The sequence below is a fragment of the Castor canadensis genome, chromosome 1 (assembly GCF_047511655.1).
Source record: "Castor canadensis chromosome 1, mCasCan1.hap1v2, whole genome shotgun sequence".
NCBI classification, from domain to species: domain Eukaryota; kingdom Metazoa; phylum Chordata; class Mammalia; order Rodentia; family Castoridae; genus Castor; species Castor canadensis.
The window spans coordinates 184,286,974-184,304,578 of NC_133386.1; the positions used below are offsets into that span (position 1 = coordinate 184,286,974).

The 17,605-nt window shown below is 33.6% G+C and overlaps 1 protein-coding gene across 1 annotated transcript; it reads right to left on the reverse strand.

Annotated features, from left to right (window-relative positions):
• Positions 1–13,116: 13,116 nt before the first annotated feature.
• On the reverse strand, positions 13,117–14,061 carry LOC109702508 (olfactory receptor 4A16-like). Its single transcript, XM_020187826.2, has one exon. The coding sequence runs from the start codon at positions 14,059–14,061 to the stop codon at positions 13,117–13,119; it is 945 nt and encodes a 314-aa protein (XP_020043415.2).
• Between the last annotated feature and the right edge of the window lie 3,544 nt (positions 14,062–17,605).

Below are 17,605 nucleotides of genomic sequence, written 5' to 3' on the forward strand. Positions count from 1 at the left end.
AAAGTATGTAAGTAATGCATCTAATATCTTAATGAACCTGCTGGAGGGAGCAGCCCCAGTCACCTTTCCTAAACACACAGGAAATGACAGCCACTGTATGAAAGAGGCAATGCCCAAGGAGCTCTGAGGCAGACAGTCTGGACCTGTAGTGACTATTGTAGTTGATGTTCTAATACTTGAATAGACAGGTAATTCCAGTTGTGCACTTTTTGTTTATTTATTTTTATTGTAGATTATGGCATTTTATAAAAGTTCATACACATGTCAAATATACCATACTTCAACTCATCCTCACCACCATTCTCCTTTAGCCCACCCGACCTGCATTCCTAAAATAGTTTCAACAGATATAATTTGCCCATTGCATATACACATATGCAATATGCAATATGTGTATATAGTATTTGCACTACATTCACCCTCCCAAGCCCTTTTTCCACCTCTCCCCCCACCTACTGGTGTCAACCTCCCAGGCAGGACCTATTATACTCTCCTGTTCTGCAATTTTTGTAGAAGAAAAACAAAATGACATTTTTGTTTGTTTAAGACAACTATAAGGGGAGTTTCCTTGTGACATTTCCATGTATGTATGTATTGTAATCCAAATTGGCTCACCTCCTTTATTTTTCTTCTTTCTACCTTAGTCCCTTTCTTATGGTCATTTCAACAGGTTTAAAAATACTACATTCATTCTTCTATAGACAGTGCATCAGTCATATTTACCTTCTTTACTTCCTTCTTTTACCCTCCCCCTTGTATGTGACCTTTCTTGACATGATCTGTTTTTCATAATATTGCTGTATTTGTAACAGTTCTATATTTTACACATGATAGAAAACATGCAGCTTTTGATCTTCTGAATTTGGCTAACTTCACATAAGACAATGTTCACCAGTTCCATCCATTTACCTGCAAACAACAAGATTTCATTCTTTGTGGTTGAGTAAAATTCCGTTGTATGTAAATACCACATTTTCCTAATTCATTCATAGCTAGTGGGGCAACTTGGCTGTTTCCATAGTATAGCTATTGTGAATAGTGCTGCAATAAACATGGGTGTGCAGGTACCTATGTTGTAACCTTACTTACATTCCTTCAGGTATATTCCTAGAAATTAAATTGCTGGATCATATGGCAGTTCTCTTTTTAGTTTTTCCATAGTGGTTGTAGTAATTGATAGTCCCACCAGTAGTGTAAGGGGGTTCCTTTTTCCCCACATCCTTGCCAACATTTCTTACTGTTTGTCTTCTTGATGGTAGCTATTCTAACAGGAGTTGAATTTTGGGGAGTTTAGTTGTTTGAGCTACATGTATATCCTAGTAATTAATCCCTTATCAGATGTATAGCCTCCAAAAATTTTCTACAGGAAGCGTCTTCAATTTAGAGACCATTTCTTTTGTTATATAGAAGCTTTTTGATTTCTTGTAGTCCCATTTATCCATCCTTTCTCTTAGTTGCTGAGCCATTTGAAGTCTATGAGGAAGTCATTGCCTATGCATATTACTTATAACATATTCCCTGTTCTTTCCTGCATTAGCTTCAAAGTTTCAGGTCTTATATCAAGGTTCTTAATCCACTTTGAGTTCATACTTGTACAAGGTGAAAAGTTCTGCACTTTAAGTGGGAGTGGAGGATTTGGATCAAGGCCTGAATCTGTGTGAGATAGAACTGTAATGTTCTTCATTTACTTAATTTAATTCCTTAATTTCAACTCAAGAAAGAATTGTTTTCCAAGCAGTTAACAATGTTCAAGAGCTTTCACTGTTTCTCTCTTAAGTGAGCTGGCCATTGGCTGCCCACAGCATGTATCAAGTTAGGTTTTGTTGCCTATTGGATCTTGTATGACACAAGGACTGGATACAGGATTACATTCATACCTCTCTGAATCACCTGAAGATCTTTATTAGGTGATGGTCTCCAGTTGGCAGTTTTCAACTTACCTAACAAATATTTTAAATCCAGCTACCTTAAATGTTATATGTAAGATAAAGACCAGGTATAATCATTGGTCTCTTTTATTGGTAAGTGCTAAAATAGAACAAACACAGTTTTATTTCAGAAGAACTATCTAATGTTATCAATACTCTGTGGTTTACACAATCACTCAAATGCTAAGCATACACAAATATATAGATATATTCTCTATATTCTGTCCATATGTATTTAAAACCTACTAATATAGTTCTACAACTGAAAGTTTTGTATTACTCGTCAGGACAATACTTGATTTGTAGGAAACCCGTGATTCAATGACCCAATGAAATATGAAAAATTGTAACTGTAAATAGTTACATATTATAAAGGAGAAATAGGTAAAGGAAACATTGAATTACTAAAGCAATGAAGAATAATCCTATGTGATACATCTTAATCCTGGGATGTAGATATTGCTAAGACAATAAAAAAGTTAAAATTAAAAACTGATGCAACTGCAAATCACTCTGTTCTGGCAGAAAGGGAACTTCAAAGTCTTAACAGACCTCTCACAGATTGTTCTTATTTTCTCTTTTTGGAAGCGCAGAGCAGAGTTTCAATGTTCCTTTATGAAATTTAGGTGTCAATTATGCATTTGAGGAGTGGAAAAGTCATAGCCAACATATATGTATCATAAGTAATGGAAAACAATAACATAGGGAAATTGGAATTCTTAAAAAAAGGTGTGAATAAAGTGGAAATTGTATCATTTGATTAAAGATGCCATTTTCTTGCATACCTTAAAATCTTTTAAAATTGTTTAAAGAGAAATTAATAGCAATTTATTCGGGGGATATAAATGTAGCAGTAAAATATGTGAAACAATTTCAAAGTGCTGTTATAATTAATTACATCAGTCCCCAGTACCACAAAAAGAAAGAAAGATAATTGAAAAGATATGCTGTAGTTTTCAAGAATACAGGAGAAAATATGGGAGCCAACATTTGCTAGCTTCAGATATAAAATTTGTTCTCTTATCTAACCTCTCCAACAAAAGAATATCAAAGTAAAAAATGGCATACAAGTAAATATTACCTCAATCTGTTGATGCAACACAATTTGTCAGACTTTCTGAAAGATTAAAGTGTGTCATGCAAGCCCATACAACCAAGCAAAAAATATTTCCAAGGACCTTAAGGATATTTTCTCACTTCACATGGACATTGACCTTAAACCTGAGAAGGGATATATTCAAAAAAATGCATGTGGGAGTGGATCTTATAAAGTAAATGACAATAAAAAGCATTGAAATTCTATAAAGTTTTTAAAATTTTCATTGAAATGCATTGTACGTACTTACGGTGCATGACATGTCATTTAAAAAGCATACATACAGTGTGTAATGATCAAACAGTGTTATTGGTATTCCATCACATCATACATTTATCATGTCTTTGGGTTGGGAATATTCAAAATATAATTTAGTAGTTATTTTGAAATTTACAAGATGCTGTCAACTGTAGTTACATGGCTGTGCTTTCCATCATTTGAAGTGATCATTCCCGCCTAACAGCACTGCTCTTCACATTAACTATCATCTCTCCATTCCTCCTCTCCTTACTCCCTGCTCAGGCACTGATAAGTACTCTTTACTCTCTTCTGAGACTGGTATTTTAGGTTCCACATACAAGGGAATTCATGCAATAATATATTCTCTGATTTATTTTTTAATAATGTCTACCAATTCCATTTATGTTGCTACAAAGAACAAAATTTGTTCTTTTTTTCATGAATGAAGCATATTTTATATACATGCCATATATTCTCTGTCCAGTATCTTGTGATGATTCTTAGGTATCTTAGCTTTTGTGAAAAGGGCTGCATTAAGCATGTGCATGCAGAAGTCTCTTTGTACGATACTCATTAAATACTCTTTTGGATGTGTACTCAACAGGAGGTTCACAGATCATATGGTAGGTGCATTTCTACTTTTTTGAAGAACCCCCATATGTTTTCCATAGGTTGTGTAGTAATTTATGTTCTCATCTACAGGGTGTGGGAGTTCCCTTCTCTATATTCTCACCAGCATTTGTTTAAAAATGACTTTTTAAATAAGAATCATATTGCATTTGTGGTTTTCACTTGAATTTCCATGATGATTGTGATGAAGTGACATGCAAGTATTTTTATATACTTTTTGGTCATCCACATGATCCCCTTTTGAGAAATGCCTTTTTGGTCATTCACCCATTTTAATGAATTACTTAGGTTTTTTTTTTTTTGGTATACTTTTGTTTTAGTTGCTTACATAGTCTGTGTATTAACTTCTTGTGAGATAAATAGTCTCCAAATGTTTTCTCCCATTCTATTTGTTGCCTGTTCACTTCATTGATTATTTCATCTGGTGTACGGATGCTTTTTAGTTTGATAAAATTTCCTATTGTTCCTTTTTAAAAAATTCACTCAAAAATATTTGCCTATTCCAGTATCTTGAAGCCTTCCCAGTCCATTTTCTTCTATTATCTTCACAGTGTCACATACTTTTTTTGTATGAATATGATGAGATATGTGGGATCTAGTGTCATCCTTCCATATGTGGCTAGGACCTTTCCCATCACCATTTGTTGAATATAGTTTCCTTTCCACACTGTAAATTCTTGTTGCATTCATTGAAAATCAATTGTTTGTAAATATGGTGATTTATTTTGGGGTTTTGTATTCTGTCCATTACCCTAAATTTATGTTTCCATTCCAGTGTCATGCTATTTTGTTTACTATAGTTTTTCAGTATGTTCTGAAGTCAGGTATTGTGCAGACTTCTATTTTCTCCAGTAATACTTTGACCATTTGAATTTTTTGTGGTTTCCATATATATTTTAAGATTGTTTCCTACCATTGATGTAAAAAATGCCAGTGATATCTTGACAGAGACTGCATTGAATCTATGAACTATGTTGGGTCATATGGATATTTTAACAATATTCATTCTTTCAATCTATAAACATAGGGAATTTTTACCTTTTTATATGTCATTTTCAAAACATGTCATTAGTGTTTCATGTTTTCCACTGTAGAGTTCTTTCATCTGCTTGGTTAAGTTTAACATTTGGTAATTGCTGGTGGTTGGTACCAATATTGTTTTGGTGGTTGTTGTTGCTGTATCTATTGTAAATGGGATTAGTTCCTTCCTTATTTTATTTTGATAAAGTTGTAGAGAAATACTACTGATTTTGTGTATTGATTTGTATCTTTCAATTTTATTTAATTCACTTATCACTTCTAAAAGGTTTTGGTGATAACTTGAGATTTTTCTGTAAAAAGATCTTATGTCTAAGGAGGTCATGACTTCCTGCTTTTTAATTCGGATGTCCTTTATTTCTCCTTCTTGCTTAATTACTTTTTGTAGAACTTTCAGAGCTGTGTTGAATAAGAGTAATGAAAGTAAGCATCCTTGCCTATTACAAACTTTATTTTTTTTAATTTTTATTCATTTGTTCACATGTGAATACATTGTTTGGGCCATTTGTCCCACATGCCCCCTGCCCCTGCCTCTCCCTCCAACCCCCTCTCTTCCAGGCAGAATAATAAGAAAGACAAATTGTTTTTGCTAGTTGAGATAAGGAAAGCTATACAGAGAGATTCCTAGCATTGCTTCCATGTACAAATGTGTTACAACCCAAGTTGATTCATCTGTAACTGATCTTTTCCAGATCCCCTTCTCATATTGACCTATGTCACTTTAAGGTTTCTGTGTTAGCTCCTCTACAGTGGGGACATCAAACACTTTCATGTTTTGGGTTTCCTACCTATCCCCATTCCTTCCATATGTGCTCTCCCATTAGCATGTCACCCAAGTCCAACAACATTGCTGTATTTGCCCTAGATCTAAAGTCCACATGTGAGGGAGAATATATGATTTTTGGTCTTCTGAGCCTGGCTAACCTCACTCAGAATGATGTTCTCTAGTTCCATCTACTTACTTGCAAATGATTAGATTTAATTTTTCTTCACTGCTGAGTAAAATTCCATTGTGTATAAATGCCACATTTTCTTAATCCATTCATCAGTAGTGGGGCATCTTGGCTGTTTTCAAAACTTGGCTATTGTGAATAGCGTTACAATAAACATGGGTGTGCAGGTGCCTTTGGAGTAACCTGCGTCACATTCCTTTGGATATAGCCCCAGGAGTGGGATTTCTGGATCATATGGCAGATCTATGTTTAGATTTTTAAGAAGCCTCCAAATATTTTTCTAGAGTGGTTGCACTAGCTTGTATTCTCACCAGTGTACAAGGGTTCCTTTTTCCTCACATCCTCACCAATACCTGTTGTTGGTGGTGTTTTTGATGATGGCTATTCTAACTTGGGTTAGGAGGAATCTTAATGTGGTTTTGATTTGCGTTTCCTTTATGGCTAGAGATGGTGAGCATTTTTTCATTTGGTTTTTGGCCATTTGAATTTCTTCTTTTGAAAAGTTCTGTTTGATCAAGTTATTGGTTCATTGATGTTGGGAGATCTTAGTTTTTTTAAGTTCCCTGTATATTCTGGTTATCGGTCCATTATCTGATGTATAGCTGGCAAATATTTTCTCCCACTCTGTGGGTGGTCTCTTCAGTTTAAACTAGACCATTTCTTTTGTTGTGCAGAATCTTTTTAGCTTTATGAAGTCCCATTTGTCCATCCTTTCTGTTAGTTGCTGAGCTGCTGAGGTTCCATTGAGGAGGTCTTTGCCTATATGTGTTACTTTCAGAGTGTTTCCTGCTCTTTTCTGTACTAACTGCAGAGTTTTGGGTCTGATACTAAGGTTCTTGACCCATTTTGAGTCAATTTTATTTATTTTTTCAAAGAAAAAACTTTTTGTTTCATTGATTCTTTGTATGGTGTTTTTTTGTTTCTATTTCATTGATGTTGGACCTTATTTTTATTTCTCTCCTGCTTGTTTGGAGATTTCCTTGTTCTTGTTTTTTAGGAGTTTGAGATGTAGCATTAGGTCATTGATTTGAGATCTTTCTGTCTTTTTAATATATGCACTCATGACTATACACTTTCCTCTTAGGACTGCCTTTGGTGTGTCCCATAGGTTTTGGTAGTGTTTTCATTTTCATCAACTTCCAGGAGCCTTTTAATTTCCCCTTTTATTTTACCAATTGCCCATTGATCATTGAACAATGTGTTGTTCATCTTCCAATTGTTTGCTTGTTTTTCACTGTTGTTTTTGTCATTGAGTTCTAGTTTTAATGCATTGTGATCAGATAGAATGCATGGGATTGTTTCTATTTTCTTGTATTTGCTGAGGCTTGCTTTGTATCCTAAGATATGATCATGTTGGAGAAGGTCCCATGGGCTGCTGAGAAGAATGTATATTGTGCAGCAGTTGGACGAAATATTCTGTAGACATCAGCTAGGTCCATTTGATTTATGGTATGTTTTAGTCCTAGAATTTATTTATTGATTTTTTGTTTGGATGTCCTATCTATTGGTGATAGGTGGGTATTAAAGTCTTTCACCACCACTGTGTTGGAGTCTGTATATGTTTTTAGGTCCTTCAGAGTATGTTTGATGAAATTGTCTGCATTGATGTTGGGTGCTTTTTGGTTGGTGATCGTTATTTTCTTTTGGTGTATTTCCCTTTTATTTGTATGGAGTGTTCTTCTTTGTGTCATTTGATCCATGTAAGTTTGAAGTCTACTTTGTCTAAGATAAGTATTGCTACTCTTGCCTGTTTTCCTTATTGAGGGAGGAGCTGACTAAGCAGCTGCCACTGAAAGACAGGAAAAAAAATGGCCAGTCTTCCAAACCACCTGGTGAGACTAAGACAGAGCTTCTGGTTCAATACCAATACCAAGACTGGATGCTGAAAGAGTAACACTAGAACTACTAAGAATGAAATTCTGTTGTTCTTGAACATAGAATTTTTTTTCCTTCATGTGTTTGTTTGTCTTGTTCCCTGTTTGTTTGTTCACCACATCCCCCTATTGATTTCTTTGGTTCTGTATTTTTTTTGTCTTTTTTTTCTTTCTTACTTGGTTTTGTTAGCTTTACTATTATTAAGTTAGCTAATACTAAATTACACACAGACCAGTGATAGGAACAGCTCCAAGAGGAATGATGGGCAGATGAAAAAGGTATGGAAACCATTCTCCCCCCAAAAATAAATCAATACAGGATTCAGAGGGAAATGAAGAAAATGGCTACTCAGTTCCAGACTCCAACAAAACTAAGATAAACAATGCTAAGGAACCCAACAAACACACAAGAACATTCTGAAAGAAGAAACCCTGCAAGTAAACACTTAGAATTTCATGGAGATGCTATTAGACATGTTCAATGAAAATGTACAGGAGGCACTTAAGAAATTTCAAGGCAACAAAAATAAAGAATATGAGAAAACACAAAAACAAACAAATGAACTCATAGAAGCCCTAAGTAAATACTAAAGTAAAACAGAGAACACCATAAACAAAGAGATAAATGAATTAAGGTCGATAATTGACAATATTAAGGAGGAAGTGACCCATGATATAGAAAATCTCAGCAAAAAGAATGAAACAGAAATACAAAATACAATGGAAGGCCATTCCAGCAGACTAGAACAAGCAGAAGACAGAATCTCAGAACTTGAAGAGGAAATGGAAATTAAAGGAAAAAGTGAAAAGTGAAGATCTATTAGTCAAACAACTCAAGACCTGTGAAAGGAATATGCAAGAACTCACTGACTCCATCAAAATACCAAATTGAGAATCATAGGCATTGAAGAAGGAGAAGTGCAAGCAAAAGGAATTTGTAATATATTCAACAAAATGATAACAGAAAATTTCCCAAATCTAGAGAAAACTATGACCATTCAGGTACAGGAAGCCTCCAGGACACCAAACAGACTTGACCAAAAAAGAACTACCCCATGGCATGTTATCATTAAAACAACAAGCACAAAGAATAGAGAAAGAATATTGAAGTCTGTAAGGGAGAAAAAACAAATAACATACAAAGGTAAACCCATCAAAATCACAGCAAATTTCTCAATGGAAACATTAAAAGCAAGAAGAGTATGGAGTGAGGTATTCTGGGTACTGAATGATAATTTCAACTGTAGTTTCCTCTACCCAGCAAAGCTATCATTCAAAATAGATGAAGCAATAAAAGTTTTCCATGATAAGCAGAAACTAAAACAATATATGATCACCAAGCCACCACTACAAAAGATTCTTCAAGTAATTCTGCACACAGCACATGAAAGCACACAAAACCATGAAAGGGCAGGCAGTACCAAACCACAGGAGAAGAAAAGGCAAGAAAGTAGAGAGTAACATTGATTCAGCTGCACACAATTAAACCCTTAAACAACAAAACAACTAAATGACAGGAGTCACCACATACCTATCAATACTAACACTTAAGGTTAATGGACTTAATTCACCCATTAAAAAACACTGTTTGGCAAACTGGATTAAAGAAGATCCAACAATCTGTTGCTTACAGGAGACCCACCTCATCAATAGAAACAAGCACTGGCTTAGTGTGAAAGGCTGGAAGAAGATATTACAAACTTTAGAAGAAAGGGCTTTCAATATTTCCTCATTCAGTGTAATGTCAGCTTTGAGTCTGTCCTTATAACCTTAATTGTGTTGAGGAATGTGTCTTTTTCATGTTGAGATGTTTAGTAATAACAGTGAATTTTTGAATACTTTCACTGGATCTTTTCATATGATCATATGGGGGATTTTTTTTGAAAGGCTCATTCAGTTGCTATGATGTACCTCATTTGCTAATTGGTGTATATTAAATCATCTTTATATCAATGGAACAAATTCCATTTAGTCATGTTATATATTTTTGAGATATTGGGTTTGATCTGTAGTATTTTATTGAGAACTTTTATATTTGTGTCCAAAAGGGATACTTGTCAGCAGTCATGTCTTTGTGTGGCTTTGGAATCAGGGTATAGGTGGTCTCATGGAATTAGTTCAGAATTACCAACCTCTTAATTTTTGGAACAGAGAAAAATGGGCATTAGTTCTCCTTTAAAATTTTGTTAGAATTCTATTAAAGCATTGCAGAACTGGGATTTTTTTCTTAGGAAATATTTATTTACTGATTCAGGTTTCTTATCATTTGTTTATTTAAGGTAGTATCTCTACACATCTCAATCTTATAAAGCTATATATGTGCATGAATTCATCTATTTATTTTAGGTTTGCAACATGTTAGCGTGTACCTGTTCATAAGAATACTTTATGATTCTTTGTTTTCCTGTGGTGCTAGCTGTAGTAAATTCTTTTTCACCTTGAATATTATTTTTTAGGTCTTCTTTGCTTTTTTTTCTTTGTAATTTATCACTTTTGGTTGTCCTTTTGAAAAAAACAATATTTTATTTTGTTACAATTTTGTAATTATAATTAAACTCAGGGACTTGAACTTGCTAGGCAAGCAGACTACCACTTAAGCCATGTCCCAGACTTTCTGTTTTAGTTTGTTTTCAGATTGAGTCTCATGCTGTAGAGTCTGAGATTCTCCTACATCTGCCTTCTGAATAATTTGGATTACATGTTCTTAGTGCAGCTTTCCCTCTATCCTATAATCTTTAGTTTGCTGTGTTTCAGTTTTAAATTTGTAAGAAAGTTGTTAAATTCTCAATTAATTTCTGAATTTATCAATTGTTTATTCCAGAACATGTTTGCTGAATTTCCATGTGTTTGTTTAATTTTCACTCTTCCACTGTGTTTGAGTTGTAATATTAATCAGTTATGGTCAAAGATGATACACAATATGATTTAAATTTTTTTTCCACTCACCTAGTCCATATCTTTTAATTATCATTTTGTTGATTATTTTCTACTTGTTTAATATATCCTCCTTTCCTTCTTTTCCCTCTTATTAAAGTATTATATTTTGGTGGCTTTTTATACAGAAAACATAAGATTATTTACTATTTTCTATTTGTATCTCATTTGCTGGTGAGGTTTATACTTTCATTCATTTTTATGATAGTGGTTGTCATTTACTTCTGGATAAAATAATTGCTTCACCAATTATTAGTATTAATGAATTTTCTTAATGTCACTTGTTTGAAAATGACTATTTGTCTTTTGTTTCTGAAAGAGATTTATTTTTTATGTAGTATTACTGAAAGGCAGTATTTTTTAAAATACATTTTAAAATTGTATGTAGGCCTATATGTTTCTCTCCTGAAATCTGCTGTTAGTCCAGTGAGTGTTCCTTAGATGTGGCAAAACATTTTTCCCTTGCTGCTTTTAGTATTATCTTTGCCTTTACCCCACATATTTTCAGAACATATTGATTATATATTGAATATTTCTACAATATCCAATTGTGGAAAAATAATTGTGGAAATATCATTGTGATATTACATGCATATACACATGCATATAATATGCTTTGATCATATTCACCCTCTATTGCTCTTTTCTTCCTCCCATCCTCCTTTCAACCTTCCTTGAAATAGTATTTTACTTTCTTTTTTAATTAGTATATATTAATAGTACAAAATGGTCTTTTATGACATTTCTTTACATGTATGCAATTTGATCAAATTCACTCCATCTTAATGCTCTGTCTCATTTTTCCGCCCCTACTTTTTAAACAACTTTAATTTCATGTTTTTTAATGCATGTGTATGAAGTAAATCAATCATATTAACTCCTCCTACACCTTCTCCATTCATCCTCCTTCCCTCAATACTTTTTCCACCCTGAAGAATTCTCCTGGTTTATACTCATGTCATTTTTGGGTCTAGATTCCACATGGGAGAGAAAACATGTAATATTTGTCTTTTCCAGTCTGGCTTATTTCTTTTAACACATGGTTTCTACTTCCATTCATTTTCCTGTAAACCACATAATTTCATTCTTCTTTAAAGATGAATAATAACCCATTCTGTATATGTACCACATTTTCTTCATCAGTTGATGAACACCTAGGCAGATTCCAGTTTTGCTGTTGTGAACAGTGCTGCTACAATATATATATAAAATATATGTTTAATCAGAAAAGTAAACTTATTGTATATGAGATCTCTAGACTTACTCATCTGACACATCAGCATTTGCTACTTTATATCCTCTGGATAACAGACAACATTAGCACTTACAAGCATGAACATTCCAGTGTATTGGGAACTGATGATAAACATGTTTTAGCTGCTCTCACAACAAGGAAAAAATATGTATAACTATGTGCTTACCTAGGCAAAAATTTTGTGTTTCACCATAGTGATATGTAACCTTAAATATTCATGATAAAATTTATTTAAAAGAAAAATAGTACAAAGCAAACAACTACAAAGCATAGGTACTGTTTCCATACAGCAATGAAAGCAGTTCTATGTTATTCCTGAACTGGGATGTTCCAAGATGGCTGAAGACTGAGAAAACTTGCTATTTTACATAAAATCAAACAACAAAAAGTTAAATACAACTTTTAGGGAACATGCAGCTTAGGTAAAACAACACTTTAGCTATGTTTTCAGCATCATGAGGCTGAAATACTTAATCTTTGAAAATGCAAATCTGCACATTTTAACTACTGAGAAGTAGCATAATATATGTTTACAGCCTATCTTAGAATGGCATTCTGGAAACAAGTATCTATCCTGCCATCAAGATATAGAATCTGGTTTCAATGTTCACCACATCACATCTAATAAAACTGTTCTGTGATAGTGTTGTTAGCTAAACACAATATCATATGCCATCCAAGTATACTGAATGTTTTGATATTATGCAGAGAAATAGAAGTAACTTAAATAATGTAATAATGCAGGTATCTAAATTTGTTGTACTGAGAATTACAATTTAAAATCTCCCTTCTAATCCCAGAAAATTGCCTACTAGCCATATCCATTTTTGCAAATATTGTGGATCAGAAATTTCCAAAATTATTTTTTTCTCTTTGGTTGAACAGAGTAGACAACTTTTTATTTCTAACTCATATCAATCTTAACTGAGAAAGATAAAGTTACTAGGTGAACTCAGCTCCATTTTTACTTATGATGGACAAAACCTTATGCCTTTTATTCTTCTACCAGAAGTTATGCATGACATTGATTCTAATCTCAAGAGATCATTTATTTTGATTCTTTGAATAAGGAGATGTTTCCTTAAGAATTCATTGACTAGATTACATCATCCTTTCCTAAAATTTGCTCTCTGGTCTTTGTGTTAAAGTTGGAAACCTTTTCACCTTTTCAGTATGAAGACATTCTTATTCTATCCATAGCTAACATTTTACACCAGAGTGTTTTCATACAATTTTTCATCTCTGAATTTCTCAAGGTGTATATTAAAGGATTCAACATGGGAGTGACAACTGTATAAAAAACAGTCACAGATTTATCAATGGGAAAGTTGGAAACAGGTCTAACATACATGAAAATACAGGGAACAAAAAAGAACACAACAACAGTGATGTGTGAGCTGCAGGTTGACAAGGCTTTGTGCCTCCCTTCCTGACTGTGAGTCTTAAGAGAATTTAAGATGATCCCATAGGAGATTAGGAGAAGGATAAAGACCACCATACAGATTGCCCCACCATTAGCAACCACCGTGAGGCCAATGAAATAGGTGTCAGTGCATGCAAGTTTCAATAATGGGTACATGTCACAGATGAAGTGGTCAATGACATTGGGACCACAGAAAGGAAGCCTGTAAACAAAGGCAAATTGAGACACAGAATGTGCAAAGCCTCCAGTCCATGCTACCACTAATAGGAGGATACAAACCTTTCTATTCATGATGGTCAAATAGTGCAATGGTTTACAAATGGCTACGTAACGATCATAGGCCATTGCCACCAGAAGGAACACCTCAGCACCACCAAATAAATGCCCTATGAAGAGCTGGCCCATGCAAGCTGAAAAGGAAATGATCTTTTTCTTAGAGAGTAAATCTATAATCAACTTGGGAGAAATTGAAGTGGAATAAACAGCATCCATGAGCGACAGATAGGCAAGGAAGAAATACATTGGGGAGCCCAAAGAGGGGCTGGCAATAACAGTCACCACAATGAGCAGGTTGCCCACCATTGTCACAATGTAGCTGAGCAAAAACATGACAAATAGTGCTTTTTGCCCATCAGGATCCTGAATGAGGCCCAGGAAGACAAATTCTGTGACATTGTTTCTCTGTCCCATTTACTGTTATGCTTACTTCACAGATTAGAACTCAGGAGGAGGATCTGCAATGAAATTTTGAACAAGACTATGGTACCTCATGTCATGGATCACATTGTTATTGTATAATCTACATGGTGAACACACAGAAAATATTTAATTAACGTCTATTGACTTCCTCTTCCAATGAACACAAGTGATGTTTTTGTGAATGCTTACATTCTCCTGGATTTTCTAGTTAATCTACAGGTACATGTTTTTTTTTCCTCAAGATCTCAGTCGTTCTCCGTAGAGAAAAATAGACAAAGGTATTTCAATGATTCATACTTTAAAACTACTTACTTAAACGGTTACTTTTTCACACAAATGTCAGAAAACACATAGGGAAAATATTTGTCTTTTTATTGAATATATTATGTTGCTTTGCCAATAAACCTTAAATATACAAACCATTATTGACTCAGTCCTTGTAGTTGCTGCATTTGCATAGAGTAAATTTATAATGTCTGTAATACCAAAAATGGCACCTTTCCTGGCCACCTCTCTCAATCCTATGCCTTATAATTTCAGAGTTCTACCCTGGATGTATCTGTGAAAATTCAGTCTTCATATGTCTCTTATGAAATCTCAAATTGAGATATTGAATTGTATCAAATAACTTTGATATTATGTAGCCCATTTTTGCCTTTTGTGATGACTTCATCTAACTTTCACTCATAGCTTTTTCAGCAGCTATAATTCTATCCATTTGTTTGGAGCCTACACCAATTCATAATACATTTATATTTACTATCATGATTTTTGCAAATATTTTAAACTGACCTCCCATCTACTACTCATCAGTAGATTGTAATCATTTTAGAATTGTTGTAGCATCCATGTGGTAATGAAGGTAAATAGAAATTGACAAGAGAAATAGAGAACAGAATAACTTTGTTTTATATATAGGCTTTCCTAGGTACAGAGAGTGTTCAAAATAAAAATTCCGTGTGTGGATTCCAAAAACAGTGTATTCAGGGAAAATTCCATAGTCACTGTGAAAAGGCATGGGTTTGAGTCATTTTCTAAATGTAATTATATATATAATAAACAAATATATATATATATGTCATTTTCACTTTGTAAATTTAGGATGCAAAATGGATATCATAATATTTTCCAGCCCAACATGATTCTTACAGACCTATCTTAGTATATTCTGTTGAAACTTTTATTTAATGAAAAACAGTTTTCAAGCTTATTACTGTTTCTTGAACATGCTAGCCAGTGCTAAAGGGGATATAAAAACTGCTATGAACAAATAATGCCTCTAAGTTTTTCATTCAATGTATACCAAGATTCAAGAAATTTTTGAATAGAAACCATATGGCACAGTGGTGAATAATGTGATACTAGAATCATATGACTTGTGTTGCAATCATACATTTGTTCACTTTCTCTTTGTGTGGGCTTAGGCAAATTCATAAAATCACCTCTGCCTCCATATCATTATTTTGCATGGTGACTAGCATGGAGTCTACCTCCTAAGGTTATTATGTTGTTAAATAAAAAGTACTTTCACTTATTAGTGCATGGCCACTATATCTGTTATCAATAATCCTAAGTGTTTCAGCTTAAGACTGTCCTAACTTTGAGCACTGGATCCAGAGTAAATCAGGATCTCTAGGATAGAAAAATAGTACATATATAACCCATGAGCTCATTTTTGAACATGAAGTAAAATTGGATATCATAGAAATTATTTTATTATATATAAGTATAAGCAATACTTAACTGCAATGGAATGCATTTTGGCTAGAAGGAAGCAAGAATAGTCCATTCATATGGACTTCATGGTGGAGAAGAACATGGGCAGAGGGAGTCTGATCTTTCTTTAGGAGCCCACTGTTAGGAGTCTTCTGCATGTCTCATTCACAATATTGATTCCATATGATCATGGAGATCTGTAGTTGTCATTTTTAAAGCAATGCACTGAGTAAAGCACAATGTTTATAGAACATGAGGGTATGAAGTAGTTTAGGTCCAATTCTGTCTCTTTCACATCTTACTTTCTGCATGTTTTGGTATGTTTATTTTCATCAATTTTCAATGCAAGATTGCACCAGGACAAATCTTGCATAGGACATTTAAAATTATTTACATAGTAGAGTAAAAACACCCTACCTAAACGACCCAATACTTAAACCTGCATGAATTACATGAAAGTGTATTAAAGATTTTGTACTGTAGAAACCAAAAATAATATGATATTTTCAACTAATTCATTCATTTACCACTTTTCTATAAAATCTAATTTAATCCAGTTTTAAAGAACATGACTTTTAAAAAAGATAGTGTTTTAATTTAAAAAATACTTTAAAGTACTTTATAATAATTATCAAATCTTATTGACAAAATATTAACTACTTCCCTGATGAAGTTTGTTTCATGTATATATACTAAAATATTTTCTGGAGTAATTTTAATATTCTCACATAAATGTCCATATCAGGATTTGAGAACATAGTTGACATTTGTTCCCTTACACTCTAAACACTTGGGAAGATATGTGATTTTAAATTCTCTAGTTCAAAACATATATAAAATAACTATATTTCTAGATTAACTTATCAGATAAAATATTCCATGATGTAAAGTAATAAACGTATTACCTAATTTGTTATTCATATTACATGTATCACTTGCTGTTTGAAAAATAGATAATAAACACTGTTTAGGCTATAACACTTAAACAAAATAAGATTTATATTTTCTGATTAATTCTGTGTGTTTTAACACAGAAATTTAATTTTCCCAATTCAGATACTCTTGTGGGAAAATATGACCTTTGATATGTTAGGTGAATTTCAGTATTTCACAGGAATGTTCAGCCAGTATCACTTGTCACTTGTTTCATTAATTCACACTTTGAGAAAAAGGTTTTGTTATTGAGGGTGACTTCACATACCTTATGTACCTATTTAGTGTCCCTGGAACACATGATAAGCTATGGCCAATCAGTGGACGTAGGAAGAGCACCAAGTGGCTACAGAAAACATATTTTCACACAGGCTTCCCATTATCTCACACCTATGGAGAGGTATAAGAGAATCCAAGTTAAAACCTAAAATATAAAAGCATTTAAATATAATGGTAGTACATACTGTACAAGGTAGTCGAATATTCTCACCTGCCAGGAAAATATCTTCACTGAAAAGAAAAGATGCGATGTGGACATTGCTATGTAAAAAATGACCAAGGTAGTGAAAACTAATTTGGACCAACACATTAATTAGTGGAACAAATAAAATGTTAACAATGTTAACAGTTGTTTTGAGATCTTTTCTTCTTTTCATTCAGTTTAGATAAAGTAGCCAAGAGAGACTTTGCTTTAATAGCATTCATCTGCCTAAATAATAAGTCATGTACATATCCAGACAAGACTGAGGTTTCATTTCATGGAAAAACCAATAGTAGATGTTTCTCACAAGTAGAAGTAGGACTCCTCTAAGTGTCCAGTCAACGAAACATCTTTCTAATCATCTTTTTTCCTAATTAAAATCATGTCTCCCAATTTCCCAATCTT